The sequence below is a fragment of the Bos indicus x Bos taurus genome, chromosome 24 (assembly GCF_003369695.1).
Source record: "Bos indicus x Bos taurus breed Angus x Brahman F1 hybrid chromosome 24, Bos_hybrid_MaternalHap_v2.0, whole genome shotgun sequence".
In the NCBI taxonomy this organism is placed as follows: Eukaryota; Metazoa; Chordata; class Mammalia; order Artiodactyla; family Bovidae; genus Bos; species Bos indicus x Bos taurus.
The window spans coordinates 56,099,798-56,117,664 of record NC_040099.1 but is presented as its reverse complement, the minus strand read 5'-3'; the positions used below and the strand labels follow the sequence as shown (position 1 = coordinate 56,117,664).

At 39.3% G+C, this 17,867-nt stretch overlaps 1 protein-coding gene across 5 annotated transcripts in view; it reads left to right on the top strand.

Annotated features, from left to right (window-relative positions):
• The window catches only part of TXNL1 (thioredoxin like 1), a 44,164-nt gene that overhangs the window by 11,487 nt on the left and 14,810 nt on the right, over positions 1–17,867 (top strand). For all 5 annotated transcript variants that reach the window (XR_003508532.1, XM_027526421.1, XM_027526422.1 and 2 more), the window contains exon 3: positions 1,034–1,207. Coding sequence is in view for 4 of the 5 variants with exons in the window: in XM_027526421.1 (XP_027382222.1) it covers positions 1,034–1,207 (174 nt within the window). In the remaining variant the exon portion in view is untranslated. The remainder of the gene's footprint in view (positions 1–1,033; positions 1,208–17,867) is intronic.

The following is a 17,867-nucleotide window of genomic DNA, read 5'->3' as shown; positions in this document are numbered from 1 at the left end:
TGCTGTCTTCTGAAGCTGTGTCGTCCTGTATGGTAGCCACATGTAGTTAGTTGAAATGAGCACTTGAAATATGGCAAGTCCAAATTGAGTTGTGCTGTGAGTGTAATACAGGATTTTGAAGGCTTTATATGAACCAAAAAAATGTAAAATATGTCATTAACTTTTATATCGACTATATGTTAAAGTGCATATTTGGATTTACAAGACAGGTTGCTAAAATGAATTTCACTTGTTTCTCTTCTTTGTTTGTGGATTCTAGAAAACTTTAAATTTCATGTACAGCTCACATTTGTGTATTTCTTTTGGATGGCACTGTCTGTCTTCTTTTTTTCCCACTTATGAGGCTTAGAGAAGACGTCTTTGTAAACTTTATGCCTTTTTTTTTTTTTTTAAATAGTCATACCTCTTCCTCGCATTAGAATATGCAAGAGGACATATTTATTTCACTTGTTTTCTGTACACTTCTCATGAAGAACTTAAACCATGAATCAGTGGTTAACTGATTTTCATTTGGTGGCTAGTCTTATATATCATAGAGTTGGAGCAGAATTTGAAAAGATACCAGTTGCAGTGTTTTTGATGGGAGACCAGAAATCATTTCTTTAAGAGTAAAACTAGGTGAGGATGTTTCATGGACAGATGTGCTGCTGTTTTTTCACATGTGTACTTTTTATGTTGACAAATCTCAATACCCTTCTCGGTTTCTCCATTTGAGAAATAGTCTGTGCTTATGAGAGAAGTATCTGGTTTTGTCAAGTGCAGTTTCTGTACTGGAAACTGATTGTTCTACTGAATGAATGAATGAAGCCTTTAACACTAAAACATGAAAATACGGGGCTATTCTTCAGTGTGGACATGTGGGTAATATAGTTGTGACCTTTCAGAATAGGCTTGCTCTTTCTTAAGTAACAGTTAGGAGTAAGTTATTTTACATGTTTTTAGTTCATGTTTGTGATATTTAACTTCCATACAGATGCAGAGTGAATATTCCGAGTAGTTTAATTTGTAATGCTGTCTAACTTGACAATTCTAGGGAACAGCTGCCACCAACAATATATCAGCAACACCTACATTTCTGTTTTTTCGAAACAAAGTGAGAATTGATCAGTATCAAGGAGCCGATGCTGTGGGACTAGAGGAAAAAATCAAGCAGCACTTAGAGAACGACCCTGGGAGCAACGAGGACACCGATATTCCGAAAGGCTATGTATGTGATCTTAGAAGTGAAATGATGTCACTTGCGTCTGTCATTATTTGGTTGAAATGAAATTTACTCTTTTCATGTTTTGTCTTTCGCTAGTTAAGAATACTTTTCAGTAAGAACTTTAAAAATGAATTCAGTAGCTGACTATTGGGTTTTGTCTGTGTAATATGTATTATAACCTTACTTGTATGTGTGCTAAGTCACTTCAGTCGTGTCCAACTCTTTGTGACCCTATGGACCGTAGCCCACCAGGCTTCTCTGTCCTTGGGATTCTCCAGGCAAGAGTACTGGAGTGAGTTGCCATTCCCTTCTCCAGGGGAATCTTCCTGACCCAGGGATCGAACCCGCGTCTCTTGCATTAACAGGCAGGTTCTTTACTACTAGCGCCACCTGGAAAGCCCATTATACCCTTAAGTCCCCATCATAAACTTTATCCAAAATTTCTTCTAATTTTTTTTCAAAATTTTTTCTCTCTTTTTGTTTAATACTTATTTTTATTTATTCGGCTGCACCAGGTCTCAGTTGCAGCTCACAGGATCTTTAGTTGTGGCTAGTGGGATCTAGTTCCCTGACCAGGGAATGAACCTGGGCCCTCTGCATTGGGAGCATGGAGTCTTAGCCACTGGGCCACCAGGGAAGTCCGTCTTCTAATTTTATTTGCCACCTGTTTTTAATCTGCTTTCTGAACTATTTTAATCGCCACTTTTAAACATTTGATTTTTACTATTTTTCCCCCAAAAGTGAAGAAGTTTGCATTGGAAAATTTTTTCACTTTTTGACAACTATCTAAAATGACACATAAATTTTATGTGTGACTGTTAACATACTGAACTTGCTTTCTACCAGTTTTTAAAGTTTTCTCTCTTTTTAAATATACCCCCTATTTTCTGGCACCCTTATTTAAAAATCCTAGTTACTGATTTTATTTTGGAACCGAATGTGACTTTAGTATTGCATATATTTTAAAAATTTTAAGAATTATTTTAAATAATAGCTTGATGACGTAAGAATTCCAAAGTTTTTGAAACTTTGGAATTATATATATTCATATATAACATGAATAGTTATAATTTGTATCTATCGTATGAGAGCTATTTGAGAAGGAAAGTAAAATTCAAAAGTAGCTACTTCATGGTGACTGACTGACTTATGCAAATTAGTAAATCCTGCATAGCAAAAGATATATATGTATATATATATTTTTAAATTTTGCTTGTTATAAAGTAAATGTATTGGCAGATTAAAAATGAATTTTTAAAAGGTAAGTGTTACCTCAAATTAAAGCTGCTATATGAAAGCATGTACACCAAGTGCAATAAAACAGAGCTGTCACAGGGCTGCCAGTCTTTCTGTAAGGCTCCTAAATTCATGTTGAATAAGGAGACTTTGTAGGTAGGTAAATAGGAGCAGTTCTTTTTATATGTGTGAGTGGCAGGGTTATGTCCTCAAAAAAGTTAAGGAATTTTAGTAACGAATATTTATTTAAACTAGAACTATGATATAATAATTTGAAATGGTAATATTCAATTAGAAAGTATGAGCATGTGTAAGTCAGGGTTGTAACACCTTTAGGAAAATTTTAGATATCATTTGACTTGTAAACTGTTGTGTTTACCTCTTTGTATTTTTTCCTTTATTACTAAGGATTTTTCCATGAAGAAGTCGTATGGGCACAACAGTCTGGGTGCTTAACTGTAGGAATGCTCTGTTCTTTATATCAGCTGAGTGTGATATCAGGGTTTGGGTTTTGGTTGGAAATAAGCAGGAAAAAATAAAGTTTTAATAAGTAAATTTAGTTTTCATCTAGATGTTATTATACACTGAAAAACTATAAAAAACAGTTTCATTTTTTTCCATCAGGTGTCAAGACTGCAAAAGTTTTGAACTATAGATCTTGCAGGGTTATTCAATGTTTAAAACTGGTAGTCTGTTCTCGGAACGTTATTGTTTTTACAACATAAATGGAAACTGAATGAAAACCTGTGTCTTAAAGTAGATTTAAATAGAAGCATTGCAAAAATCTATGCACAATTTTAAAATAATATTGGGTTCCTTAGACTAAAGACTTTTTGTCATTAGGTTTTAACACTGAAAGGCTATATAACTACTGATTTCACACATCCTACAGTTTTGAAACTCCTGATTTGACGGGAGCCAGAGTTAAAGAAATAGGTGTGTCTTCTAGGGAGAGTTGAAATATTGCAAAAGATGTAGAACATGATACTCAAAAGTTAAGAATCAAAAAGATTCTTTTAAGAAGGCAGTTGCTGCTGCTGCTAAGTCTCTTCAGTCATGTCCGACTCTCTGCAGCCCCATAGACGGCAGCCCACGAGGCTCCTCCGTTTCTGGGATTCTCAAGGCAAGAACACTGGAGTGCATTGCCATTTCTTTCTCCAAGAAGGCAGTATTTTTGTAAAAATAATGACTTTCGGTTTTTAATATGTTTACTGAATTGGAAAAATGTTAAACATTTCTATTTTTTTCTTTCCCATATTTGCTAAGTGTACCTTGTATGGCTTCAAATAGCATGAGGGGGGCTACCTGTATCAAGTCTCCCTCTTCAGAAGTTTGCTTGCTGGGCATTCTAGAATCAAACGCGTATTTGCGTGTGTTTTGTTTAAGTCTTAAAGCTCATTAGTGTATTTCAGTATTCCAACATCCTAACTGTAGGTTTTGGTCTTCAAATTTGTCACATACATCAAAATAAATAGAACATGAATGCCCCTAATTTACGTAGTAGGTAGGATAGATATTTCTTTAACCAAAAACTTGAAGCATGAAGAGCTTTTTTGTAACTCCTGTCTGTCTCCTGTTGGATTCCATCCCTTCCTCCCCTAAAGTAATAGATGAAATATAGTCAAACGAAAAAAGTTGACTGTGTACTACAGACATGCATACCATTCACTTATGCTCATGAGTTGTGAATGTTTTGCTGTTTTTGTTCTATCTCAGTATGTATGTATTTGCTTTGGTTTTTGCGGCATCATTTGCAAAATAAGTTACAAACATCATGATGGTTCATGTGTAAATATTTCAGCACGTAGTTCCTAAGAATAAGGAAATTCTCTGGTATAACCATGATGCCATTATCACTTCTAAGAAATTTAACATTGATTCACTTATCCCTGCTGCTGCTGCTGCTGCTGCTGCTGCTGCTAAGTCGCTTCAGTCCTGTCCAACTCTTTGCGACCCTGTAGACGGAAGCCCACCAGGCTCCCCTGTCCCTGGGATTCTCCAGGCAAGAACACTGGAGTGGGGTGCCATAATGTACAGCTTATATTAAAATTTCCTTAATTGTCTCTGAAATGTACTTCATAGCTTTTTTCCCCAGTTCAGTTCAGTTCAGTTGCTCAGTTGTGTCCGACTCTGCGACCCCATGAATCACAGCACGCCAGGCCTCCCTGTCCATCAGCAACTCCTGGAGTTCACCCAAACTCATGTGCATCGAGTCAGTTATGCCATCCAGCCATCTCATCCTCTGTCGCCCCCTTCTCCTCCTGCCCCCAATCCCTCCCAGCATCAGAGTCTTTTCCAATGAGTCAACTCTTCGCATGAGGTGGCCAAAGTATTGGAGTTTCAGCTTTAGCATCAGTCCTTCCAGTGAACACCCAGGACTGATCTCCTTTAGGATGGACTGGTTGGGTCTCCTTGCAGTCCAAGGGATTCTCAAGAGTCCTCTCCAACACCACAGTTCAAAAGCATCAATTCTTCGGCACTCAGCTTTCTTCACAGTCCAACTCTCACATCCATACATGACCACTGAAAAACCATAGCCTTGACTAGACGGACCTTTGTTGGAAAGTAATACCTGCTTTTGAATATGCTGTCTAGGTTGGTCCTAACTTTCCTTCCAAGGAGTAAGCGTCTTTTAATTTCATGACTGCAGTCACCATCTACAGTGATTTTGGAAGGGTCATGCATTGCTTTTGTCAGTCTCTTTAGTGTTCTTTAGTCTAGAAACTTCTCTATACCTTTTTTTATTTCATGACTGCCTTTTTGAAAAGTTTAAAACAGCACCAGTCTACCACAATAGCTGCTAGACACATGTGGCATTTTTTATGTGACTAGGGCATCTGAGGCACTGAATTTTCCATTTTATCTATTTTTAATTAATTTTGAATTGACACATGTGGCTAATGGCTGTCTCATTGTACAGTGCAGGTCTGGACCATCTGTCTTATGCACTGTCCCACAATCTGGATTTATGAGATTGTTTTCTCATGATTCTTTCCTCATTATTGGCAAGTTGATTGCATAAGTAGTAATATTTATTTCCAGTAACATGTTTCCAGAATATGTAAATTTGCAATTATGTCAAATATATAATATTATGCCAGTTTGTCCCAGATAGTGTTGACTAACAGAGCACTTAATGCAACTGTTCAGCTACACTACTTATTTTGTGTGTCCCAAGATAAATTAAAAAACAATTTAAATTATTTAGTTTATTTTCATCATTAAAGTATTGGAAGTATGACTGCAATGTTGCCTTCAAGCTTGAGGTCTTGATCCTACATACAGTATGAAGAGGCATCATGGTAGGATGGTAGACATTTAAATGTTTGTAAGATTTTGTCACATTTTCAAGACATGTTTATGGAGTTCAGAATAATATAGAAGTAGAACTTGGCTCTGTAATGCTCCTTTTCTTCCTACCTCTCTTTTTGAATTAGTTACAATATGTTACCCTGACTAATATATTTAACATCTAATGCAGTATAACATTTATATAATAGAATATTTTGGCTTTGTAAGCATTTAGGCTAGTCTGTGGATAGTTAAGGGTCTATTCTAATGACTTTTTACCATATTCATAATTATTTGACCTGTAAAAATTTGTTTCTTTAGTCTTTCAGAACTGTATACACATGTATTAGTGTATATATTAGTATTATAAATGAAGACTGATAGAACATGCAGCTGATAATTGGTAAACTTTATTACTTGGTAAACTTTAAAGCAGTTCTTGTTTAGTCAAAGAAATGGATGCTTTTCTAGAAAAATGGTTTATCAAAATCAATTCCTCTAGAAGCAGAACTCCTAAATAGATCAGTCACCACTGAGGAAATAGAGAAAATAGTAACAGAGCCCTTCCATAAATACCAGGATGACTTCACAGGGAAGTTCTAGCAAATCTCTATGAAGATCAGGTAGTCTAGTGTTACTGCAATTACTTAAGACCATATCAAAAGAGAAAACTTCCAAATTTATTTTTGAAGTATGACATTGATCCCAGAATCTGACAGAGTTTGTAAAAAAAAAAAAAAGTTACCAACCAGTTCCAGTTAGGAATATTGGTGTAAAAATCTTATATAAAATATTAGTAAACAAAATCCAGCAATCTAGAGGAGAAAATTTATGATCTACTAATATGCAGGAAAAGCATTTAAGAATTTTTTGTTTATTTATATTTGGCTGTACTGGGTCTTTGCTGCTGCACTGGCTTGTCGCTAGCTACATTGGGCAGGGGCTACTCTAGTTGTGCTGTATGGGCTTTCACTGTGGTGGCTTCTCTGTTGAGGTCCTTTACTGGACTGGAACCTGGTGGTCCGGAGTCGACGATAACAAAGTAGAAGAGAGAAAGAGGCTGATATTCCCTGATTTACGCAGAAAACCAGTAAAGTCCTTGACACAGGGCTTGTGTTGCTCACGAAGGCACCAGGAGCCCTCTCGAGGGGGTGAAGGCACAGTGCGCCCTCTCGAGAGGGTCTTAGAAGCCCAGGCAGGAGAGTGAGCACGACGGGATTCTACGCTCCAGAGAATTAGCTGTGTGGAAAGAAAGAGAGAGAAAGAAAGACAGACATGGGGACCCAAGCTCTGATGGAGCAAAGATGTTTTATTCAACATAGCGTGGGTATATATACTGTCTTCAAGGTACCTTGAAGGTATACCTTCAAGGCAGCTATTTTCAGCAAAGATAAAGATCAAAAGTCCAGACTTACAAATTATCAAGGAAATATGAGGCAATCCATATCAAAGAGAGAGGGTTGTAAATAATCATTTTTAGCGTATGGTTCATAAAAAGGAAGAGGGTGGGAAATAGTTACTTACCACCGTATGGGAAAACTAACAAAGGAAATGCATGCATTCCTCAGCCCAGGAGCGGTTTGCCACCCCTCTTAATTCCTATTAATAAGGAACAGAGGATTCATGACAGATCCAAAACGGCACACAGGAAGCTCCTGTTAAATGCTTCCTGACAATTCCCCCTATTTTATTGTATTTGTAAAAAAGGTCCTGACCAATTGAGTTTGTTTAGTATTAACCAACTTTATAGAAAGTCAATGATAAATAACAAATATAATTACCAAGACAATCACCAAATTTACAGTTCCAGACCCAGTGCTGTGGGTAATACTTTGAAACCATCCTAGTGGGTCTAGTCCAGATAATTGATCAACTCGTTGTTTCCAAATTAGTGGAAGAGGTCAGACGTTTATAAAAGGTTTCAAAGATTTCCTTTTGCAATAATTGTACATTCAGAGAGGCATTATCATGTATGTTTTGTAAATGAAATTTGATTTGTTCCCAGTTGTAGGCACTATGATTGAAATGAACAGGAGTAACACACACACACACACACACACACACAATTGTGGAGAAGGAAATGGCAACCCACTCCAGTGTTCTTGCCTGGACAATCCCATGGACGGAGAAGTCTGGTAGGCTGCAGTCCATGGGGTCGCACAGAGTCGGACACGACTGAAGCGACTTAGCGGCAGCAGCAGCAGCAACACAAAATTGAGTAGAATTCCAATCACATTTTAGTATCACTTGTTTTTGCAAATCTATTAATTGATCTCCGACCCATTTGATGGCTGTTTTTAGTTCCTGTATTTCCTCTTGAATACCCTCATCTACCTGAGCCTGAGTAGCCCACATATTATGAGCATCTTCAGTCCAGTTTTGGATAAAATTATGTGTTTGAATCGTGGTATGTAAAGCAGCGCCGGCGACGGCAGCAGTGGTGCAAATAGCTGTTAACCCCAAAATGCCAAGAATCGGCCATCCAACGAATCGTTTAGATTGTTGGAGCAGTTTAGTAAGTACTCTGGAAGCAAGTCCAGCCCTGGGACCATCTTCCCAGGGTCGTTGGAGATTTATTGATAACCACACATTTCGTTGAGATCGAAGAATCAAAAGGGAATCATTTCTTAAAGAGATAGAGGAGTTAAGACAAGTATATAGTTTGCAATTAATACAAGTTACAGAACGTAAAGTCTTATTAAATTGTAAATTTCCTATGGCTATAACAAAAGGAAGTGGGACACAAGCCTATATAAAATATGACTGATTATAGTGAAAGAAATAGTTACTATGACTACGACTTGTCCCTGTGAAATGTCTGGTCCAAGTCCCAAGTTCTTCAGTGCAATAAGTTTCCAAATGTCCCATTGTTCAGGCCCACTCTGTTTATCGAGGATGATCCTAGGATGAGGTGGGGCTAATCCACCATCAAGCCACCCAAGAAGTCCTTTGTCATGGTAATGCTCCATTGTAGTGTCATTAATGTTCCATGCGACTTGAGTAGCATAGTCACACACACAGCTGTTAACATCTTCTGAGCAGTTAGATAACCACATACCATGGGGTCCCCAATCAACAATTGGATGATTTAGCCACAAACATTAATTTTCCTGTTTTGGCTTGACATTTGTCCCAACGAACAGGAGTATGTGTAAAGTTGTTATAAGTAAACACTTTGCATAATGTTCTTTGTTCTTTCCCTAACTCTTTCCCACAAGTCTCAGTAGTATAAACATGGTTCACAGACAAAGAAAGGGCAGTAAATAATCCAAACAACATCCAAAAATCCTTTTTGGGAGGCAGGGCGAAAGCCCAAGTTTGTTGGCTAACATTTATGCATAATTCTGCTAGGCCCAGGCACAAAGGAAGCACTTCATAACCTAGAGAAATATTAAGTAGTTTTCCTTCTTCTTCAGGGTGTGAGGGCCCTATAATGCTCCAGGGAGAAGGCATATGAATAGAGTCATTAGTTGAAACGATTGGTCCTCTCTCTGTCCTTTCGACTACCTGTAGTAGAGGGGCATTGGGTATGTAAGCCCAGTAAGTATGATTAGTTAAAGCTCGAACAGGGGACGCACAGGTCAAGAGACTGAGCATTGCCGGGAGAGTATATTCAGGACTCTGAGGCATTCCCTGTTGAGAGACCAGATTTTCAGCTCCATTGGTAAGGGTTTTTATTCGTCCCCAATTGGGGAGATCGGAAGGTTGATGCCTCCAAGGGCGGCGCTTCCTGGAGATCTTTAGAGCCGCCATGGCCCGTATTGGAATTTCTTCCTCCTGGGGTCCTTGTTGTCCCATCTCCATTTTGAAGGCCAGGGGCCCCCCTTGGGTTGAATCTTCCGAAGAAGAAGCCATGTGAGTTCGTTGGATCCATCTGGGGAAATACAAGCATACCCCTTTCCCTGTAAGATTAGCTTCCCAGATTTCTGTTGTTACATTAACCCATCTTGGTACCAAATGGGCAGAGGAAGAGAAGTGTCCTTCAGTTCCTCAAAATGCCTTTCTGCTCTTGTTAAGATATCTCCCTGTGGTAAGTTTAAAAAATTTAAAACAAAGCTGTATTAATAATAGTTAGAGGTTTAGGAAATATGTTGGAATCTAGTAAAGTCTGCTTTATACAAGGAAGACAGTAGTGTTCCTGTGTATTCCCCCTTTTTAAATTTTTTTATTTGCAACTTTAGTGTGTGATGTACACGTTTGACTATGCCTTGTGCCTGTGGATTATAAGAAATACCTGTAATACGTTTAATAGAAAAAGATTGTAAAAATTGTTTAAAGTGCCTAGAAATACAGGCAGGGCCATTGTCTGTTTTTATAGAACTAGGAGTTCTCATTACAGCAAAACAAGCTAGTAAGTGAGTTATAACATACTGTATAGCCTCACCGCGAAGAGGTGTGGCCCAAATAAAAGAATTAGTGTAGATACAGACATGTAAGAAAGAAAATGGAGAAAGTTCAGGGCAATGAGTTACATCCATTTGCTATAGTTCATTAGGTTGCAAACCACTAGGATTAATACCTTGTGCGATCGGTCAAAGATGTAGGGGTCTACAAGTAGAGCAGTTACTAATAATTTCTTTAGCCTGGCGGTATGGGATCGTCCATAGCTTGTGTAGGGAGCCAGCGTTGTTATGCAACAGAGCATGCTGTTCCTTCCGAGTAGCAAAGGAAACCAGTTTTATCAGCCTGCTCAGTACCGTAAGTCATGCGGCCAGGAAGGCAAGAATGTGCTTGAATATGTGTAATATAAATGGGAGAATTGAGGTTTCTAACAACAGATTGTAGTTCAAAAAAGAGTTGTTGAAAAATAGGTTGATTGGAGTTTGTGGTGGAGGTTTCTATATTTTTTAATACAAAAATTTAATGTATAGAGTCAGACTATATTAATGGGGTAAGGATGTAGGCAAATAAATTGAATAAGAACATATAATTCATTTTGTTGAGCAGAATGAAATTTAGTATAAAAGACTTTCATTCCTTAAGAGACCAGAATGAAGCTTTGGTGCTTTTAGTCCCATCTGTATAAAAAACCTCAGCTTGTGGTATAGGCTGTGAGCTGATAATGCGAGAAATAATAAATTCAGTATTTTTGAAGAAATTCCACAGCTTACCGGAAGGATAATGAAATGAAATTTCTCCATAATATTCCAAAAAAGCTATTTGGAAGTCGGTAGAAGTTTGTAATGCGTTCTCAAATTGAGATTTACTGATAGGTATTACAATTTTATGAGGATCAGAGCCAATTAGAGTTTTAATCCTATTTCTTCCATTGATAATGATCTAGAGCAATTAAATCAAGGTAGGGTGTACGTGACTTTATTCCCCTAAAACAGGTATAGATCCATTCTACTGGGTGTTCTTTTTGGGCAAGAAGTCCTGTGGGAGAATGAAGAGAGGGGAGTATAAATAATTCTAGAGGTAAATCTAGTTTGATGAGCGTAAGAAATTGTTTTTGTAATTTATTTTGCACTAAATAGAGTTCCTCTCCTGCCTCTTGAGAATGTGAACAAGGGCTATTTAAATCAGGATCTCCTTTTAAAGTATTAAATAGGTTATTCAGTTGATAATTAGCAATGCCTAAAGAAGGTCTAATCCAATTTATATCGCCTAAGAGCTTTTGAAAATCATTTAAGGTTGATAATTTATCAGTATGGATCTGAGTTAGTTGGGGAGTAATATGTTGCCTATTAACAACAAACCCCAAGTAATGGTAAGGTTTAAATTTTTTCAGGGACAGTGATTAATCCAGAATTTTTTAAGCATAGTTGAGCTATATCAAACGTGTTGAGTTTCTAAGATAGATAGAGCCAAAAATGATATATCATCCATATAGTGAATAACAAGAAAGTTAGGGAAGTGTTTCCTCACAGGCTCCGGGGCTTTGGCTACGTAGACTGACACGTGGCGGGAGAATCCGTCATCCCTGTGGCGGTGCAGTCCACTGGTACCGGTCTGATGTGATTAGGGTAAGGGAGGGAGAAAGCAAATCTGTCTAAAGGGTGTGAAGGTATATTAAAAAAGCAATCTTGTAAATCAATAATAATAATGTGCCAATTTTGATAAATAATGGTAGGTGATGGGATTCCTGGTTATAATGCACCCATAGGTTTCATAGATGCATTAACTTTTCTAAGGTCTGTTAGGAGATGCCATTTGTTAGATTTCTTTTTTATAACAAAAATAGAGTTCCAAGGAGAACAAGATTCCTCAATATGCTTTAATTCTAGTTGTGTATCTATAAGTTCCTTTGCCGCCTATAATTTCTCTTTTGTGAGGGGCCACTGCTCTGTCCAAATAGGCTCGTCATTCTTCCAAGTTATTTTAATAATTGTATTGTTTGTTAAATAAGCAGTGGCCCCTAGGAAAAATGTGAAATGTATATCTGAGTTTCCCATTGCATAAGTAAGTCCCTTCCTATTAGATTAAGGGGTGCATCTATCACATAAGGTCTTAATGTTGCAGGTTGGCCTTCTGGTCCCTCACATGGATAGATTTGAGTACTCTGATAAACCTCTTGTACTTTGGTTTAAGAAATCCCTGCAATTTGGCAAGAAATTTTTTGTACAGGCCAGGATTGGGGCCATAAATGTTTGGAAATAATAGTAATATCAGATCCAGTGTAGAGGAGACCAGAAAATCTTTTACCATTAATTTTGATATTTATAGTCAGTCAGGCAAATTCAGATACTAATGATGTCCAAAAGGGCTGTTTTTGATCTGTACTGCCAAATCCGCCTGTCTGTACATCATTAGAGGTGTCGATAGAAATGTAAGGTAAAAGAAGTAATTGAGCAATTTTATCCCCCTTTTGAGTTGCCGTAAAGTCTGAGATAACATCATAATTTGAATTTCTCCTTTATAATCTGAATCAATTACTCCAGGGTGAACAGTAATTCCTTTAGAAGTCAAACTAGATCTGCCAAGTAAAAGACCGAAGGTTTGTGGAGGCAGGGGTCCAAAAGTCCAGTAGGTATTCTAGAGGGGACTGGTTGAAGGTAAAGGAGAAAGTCATTTAGGCCTGGTGTATCGACAGCAGCACTGCTGGATGTTGAGGGTTTGAGGGAGAAGATGGAATTTGCCCCTGGTTTTTGTTGAAGGGGACCTGGGCGGGGGGCGGGGTGGGAGGGGGTCCCCTGCTTGGAGTTTCCCAGAATAGGTTTCCCTTCAATGTCAAATTTAGATTTACAGTCTTTGGCCCAGTGCATTCCTCTACGGCAGCAAGGGCAGATTTTTGGAAGTATTTTTTTTTCTTTTCTAACTTTTATTTTATTTCTTTTTTAAACTTTATTTTATTATTTAACTTTATAATATTGTATTGGTTTTGCCATATATCAACATGAATCCACCACAGGTATACACGTGTTCCCCATCCTGAACCCTCTTCCCTCCTCCAGCTTTCTTAGGGCAGTCCCTTTTTAAATGGTTCCTATCTCCACATGTAAAGCATCCTTCATTTCCCTTTCTTAAGGCAGCGACCATTGTTTCAGCTAGCATTTGCATCTTTTGAGTTTCAGATCCTAGATTGCGACAAGCCTTCAAATAATCAATAATAGTCCCTGTCTCACGAATAGGAGCTATAGCCTTTTGATATTCCTGATTTGCATTTTCATAAGCACGTAATTTAAGGGATTAGATCTGATAGGTAGGTAGATAGAGTGCCTGATGAACTATGGACTGAGGTTCGTGACATTGTACAGGAGACAGGGATCAAGACCATTCCCATGGAAAAGAAATGCGAAAAAGCAAAAAGGCTATCTGGGGAGGCCTTACAAATAGCTGTGAAAAGAAGAGAAGCGAAAAGCAAAGGAGAAGAGGAAAGATAAAAGCATCTGAATGCAGAGTTCCAGAGACTAGCAAGAAGAGATAAGAAAGCTTTCCTCAGTGATGAATGCAAAGAAATAGAGGAAAACAACAGAATGGGAAAGACTAGAGATCTCTTCAAGAAAATTAGAGATACCAAGGGAACATTTCATGCAAAGATGGGCTCGATAAAGGACAGAAATGGTATGGACCTCACAGAAGCAGAAGATATTAAGAAGAGGTGGCAAGAATACACAGAAGAACTACAAAAAAGATCTTCACAACCCAGATAATCACAATGGTGTGTGATCACTAACCTAGAGCCAGACATCCTGGAATGTGAAGTCAAGGGGGCCTTAGGAAGCATCAATAGTAACAAAGCTAGTGGAGGTGATGGAATTCCAGTTGAGCTATTCCAAATCCTGAAAGATGATGCTGTGAAAGTGCTGTACTCAATTTGCCAGCAAATTTGGAAAACTCGGCAGTGGCCATAGGACTGGAAAAGGTCAGTTTTCATTCCAATCCCAAAGAAAGGCAATGCCAAAGAATGCTCAAACTATCGCACAATTGCATTCATCTCACACGCTAGTAAAGTAATGGTCAAAATTCTCCAAACCAGGCTTCAGCAATACGTGAACTGTGAACTTCCAGATGTTCAAGCTGGTTTTAGAAAAGGCAGAGGAGCCAGAGAACAAATTGCCAACATCTGCTGGATCATCGAAAAAGCAAGAGTTCCAGAAGAACATCTATTTCTGCTTTATTGACTATGCCAAAGCCTTTGACTGTGTGGATCACAGTAAACTGTGGAAAATTCTTCAAGAGATGGGAATACCAGACTACCTGACCTGCCTCTTGAGAAATTTGTATGCAGGTCAGGAAGCAACAGTTAGAACTGGACATGGAACAACAGACTGGTTCCAAATAGGAAAAGGAGTACGTCAAGGCTGTATATTGTCACCCTGCTTATTATTTAACTTCTCTGCAGAGTACATCATGAGAAATGCTGGGCTAGAAGAAGCAAGATTGCTGGGAGAAGTATCAATCACCTCAGATAGGCAGATGACACTACCCTTATGGCAGAAAGTGAAAAGGAACTCAAAAGCCTCTTGATGAAAGTGAAAAAAGAGAGTGAAAAAGTTGGCTTAAAACTCAACATTCAGAAAACGAAGATCATGGCATCTGGTCCCATCACTTCATGGGAAATAGGTGGGGAAACAGTGGAAACAGTGTCAGACTTTATTTTGGGGGGCTCCAAAATGACTGCAGATGGTGACTGCAGCCGTAAAATTTAAAAGACGCTTACTCCTTGGAAGAAAAGTTATGACCAAGCTAGATAGTATATTGAAAAGCAGAGACATTACTTTGCCAACAAAGGTCTGGCTAGTCAAGGCTATGGTTTTTCCAGTGGTCGTGTATGGATGTGAGAGTTGGACTGTGAAGAAAGCTGAGTGCCAAAGAATTGATGCTTTTGAAGTGTGGTGTTGGAGAGGACTCTTGAGAGTCCCTTGGACTGCAAGGAGATCCAACCAGTCCATTCTGAAGGAGATTAGCCCTGGGATTTCTTTGGAAGGAATGATGCTAAAGCTGAAACTCCAGTACTTTGGCCACCTCATGCGAAGAGTTGACTCATTGGAAAAGACTTTGATGCTGGGAGGGACTGGGGGCAGGAGGAGAAGGGGACGAGAGAATGAGATGGCTGGATGGCATCACTGACTCGATGGACGTGAGTCTGGGTGAACTCTGGGAGTTGGTGATGGACAGGGAGGCCTGGCGTGCTGCAATTCATGGGGTTGCAGAGTCGGACATGACTGAGCGACTGAACTGAACTGAAGCAGGTAATTTCTCTAGTTGCCTTTTGGCTTCTCCAATTACATTACGGGAAATAGCAGTTTCTAATCTAGCTAGAAAATCAGCATACGTTTCATTAGGTCCTTGCAATATTTTAGTGTAGCTACCTGTAGGCTCCCCTTGTGGAGTAATTTGATCCTAAGCTTCAAGGGCTACTGTTTTAATTGTTCATGTAACAAAGGATGGCACTGTATTTGAGCTTCTTATATTGTCAAATTGTCCTGTACCAGTTAGCATTTGGGGAGCACCAGCTCGAGCATTTCTGTTAGCCTGATCTCTGCTAGCATGTTATCCATTGAAGATATTATCCTGGTTTAAGGAGAGCTTTTATTAAAGTTCGCCAATCATGGGGAATAAAATTTCCAATAGAGGATGTTATAGAATTTAGAAGTGCTTTAGTAAAAGATGAATGTGGGCAGTACATAGTTATAGATTTTTAAATTTGTTGCTTGTGATAAAAGTTAATACCCTCATATTGAGGTATTATGTGCCCTTGAGCATCAGGATTTCTAAAAACTGGAAAGGCGGAAAAACCATGCGCTTCAGAGACTTGTGATTGCAAAGCCAGCAATTCAGAAAGCCTCTGTTGTGAAGGAGAGTGAGTAGGTAGCAAATTCTTACAATTAAGAGAATGTGGTAAAAACTTATTATTGTTATTCAGAAAGGTGTTGTCAGTTTTAATGTCAAAAGGTGTCTTAGGAGAGTCATTGCCAGAAGCTAATGGCTTCTAGCAAGAGAGAGACTTTGGGATTTCTGCCCCCTGGCAGGGGAGGAGCGCTTGGAGCAACTGGGGCAGGGCTTGTAGGAAAATCTAAAATATTTTATGTTGTTCTAATTGTGCCTTTTGTAAGGTTTCATCATCAAATTCATATTCATATAATAAGTGTTCTGCCTGTTGACGAATATCAGGAGGGCTAGAATTACCTTGAAATGGCAGAATCACAGCTTTAATGAGAGCCCACAGGGGCCAGAAATCTATCGGAATATTTTTTCCCTGTCTGGTGGCTCGTTCAACATTCTCTTTGACCCGGTGCCAAATTTCTAAATCAAAACTACCTTCATCAGGAAACCAAGGGTTACATTCAACCACTGTCTGAAGGCAAGCTTCTATTCGCTGGCGTGAAACTGGAAGTCCCTGAACTTTAAATAAGTGATGAAGTAAAGTAGAAAAGTGATGGGGCTTTCCAGCTGTTTGACCCATGTCTTAGTACTTACCGACCTCAAGAGGCCCTTGGGGTCACTCCGTTCAAACCTGCCATGGGTACCAGGCCCCTGTTCGGGCGCCACTTGTTGAGGTCGTTTAATGGACTGGAACCTGGTGGTCCGGAGTCAGCAATAAGAAAGAGAGAGAGAGAGGCGAACATTCCCTGGTTTACGCAGAAAACCAATAAAGTTCTTGACACAGGGCTTGTGTCGCTCACGAAGGCACCGGGCGCCCTCTCGAGGGGGTGAAGGCACAGTGCGCCCTCTTGAGAGGGTCTTAGAAGCCCAGGCAGGAGAGTGAGCACAATGGGGTTCTACCCTCCAGAGAATTAGCTGGGTGGAGAGAGAGTGAGAGAAAGACAGACAGACACGGGGACCCAAGCTCTGATGGAGCAAAGGTGTTTTATTTAACATAGTGTGGGTATATATACTGTCTTACAAGGCAGCTATTTTCAGCAAAGATAAAGATCAAAAGTCCAGACTTACAGATAATCAAGGAAACATAAGGCAATCCATATCAAAGAGAGAGGGTTGTAAATAATCACTTTTACCGTATGGTTCATAAAAAGGAAGAGCGTAGTTACTTATCACCATATGGAAAAACTAAGGAAGGAAATGCATGCATTCCTCGGCCCGGGAGCGGTTTGCCACCCCTCTTGAACAGAGGATTCATGACAGATCCAAAACAGCACACAGGAAGCCTCCTGTTAAATGCTTCCTGACACTTCTCTCGTTGCCGCCTCGTAGCACGGACTCCAGGGCACGTGGTCTTCAGTAGTTGTGGCTCCTGGGTTCACTGGTTGCTGCCTCGGGGCTCTAGAGCACAGGCTCAGTAGTGGCAGACAGGCTTAGCTGCTCCACAGCATATGGGATCTTCCCAGATCAAGAATCGAACCTGTGTCTTCTGCATTGGCAGGTGAGTTCTTTACCACTGAGCCACCAGGGAAGCCCCAGAAAAAATATGTGACAGAATGCAATATCCATTTATTCCTAAAGCATTCAGTAAAATTTTAATGGGAAGGCACTGGAGACATTCTCACTGAAGTCAGAAACAGGGCAGGGATGCCCACCATCACTGTACTCTGTGGTGTGATGTCGGAGGCGTTAGCCAGCACGTAACGCTGGAAAGTGCTAAAGGACGCCACAGGGAGCAGTTAGCAAAATCCAAATAGGAGAAATCGCTAGGCCGAATGACTGGATTAAAAGAGATTTAAGAGACATTAACCAAATATACTTGTTTATACTTTTCTTGGATTCTTATTCTGAGTCTAAACTGATTCAACTG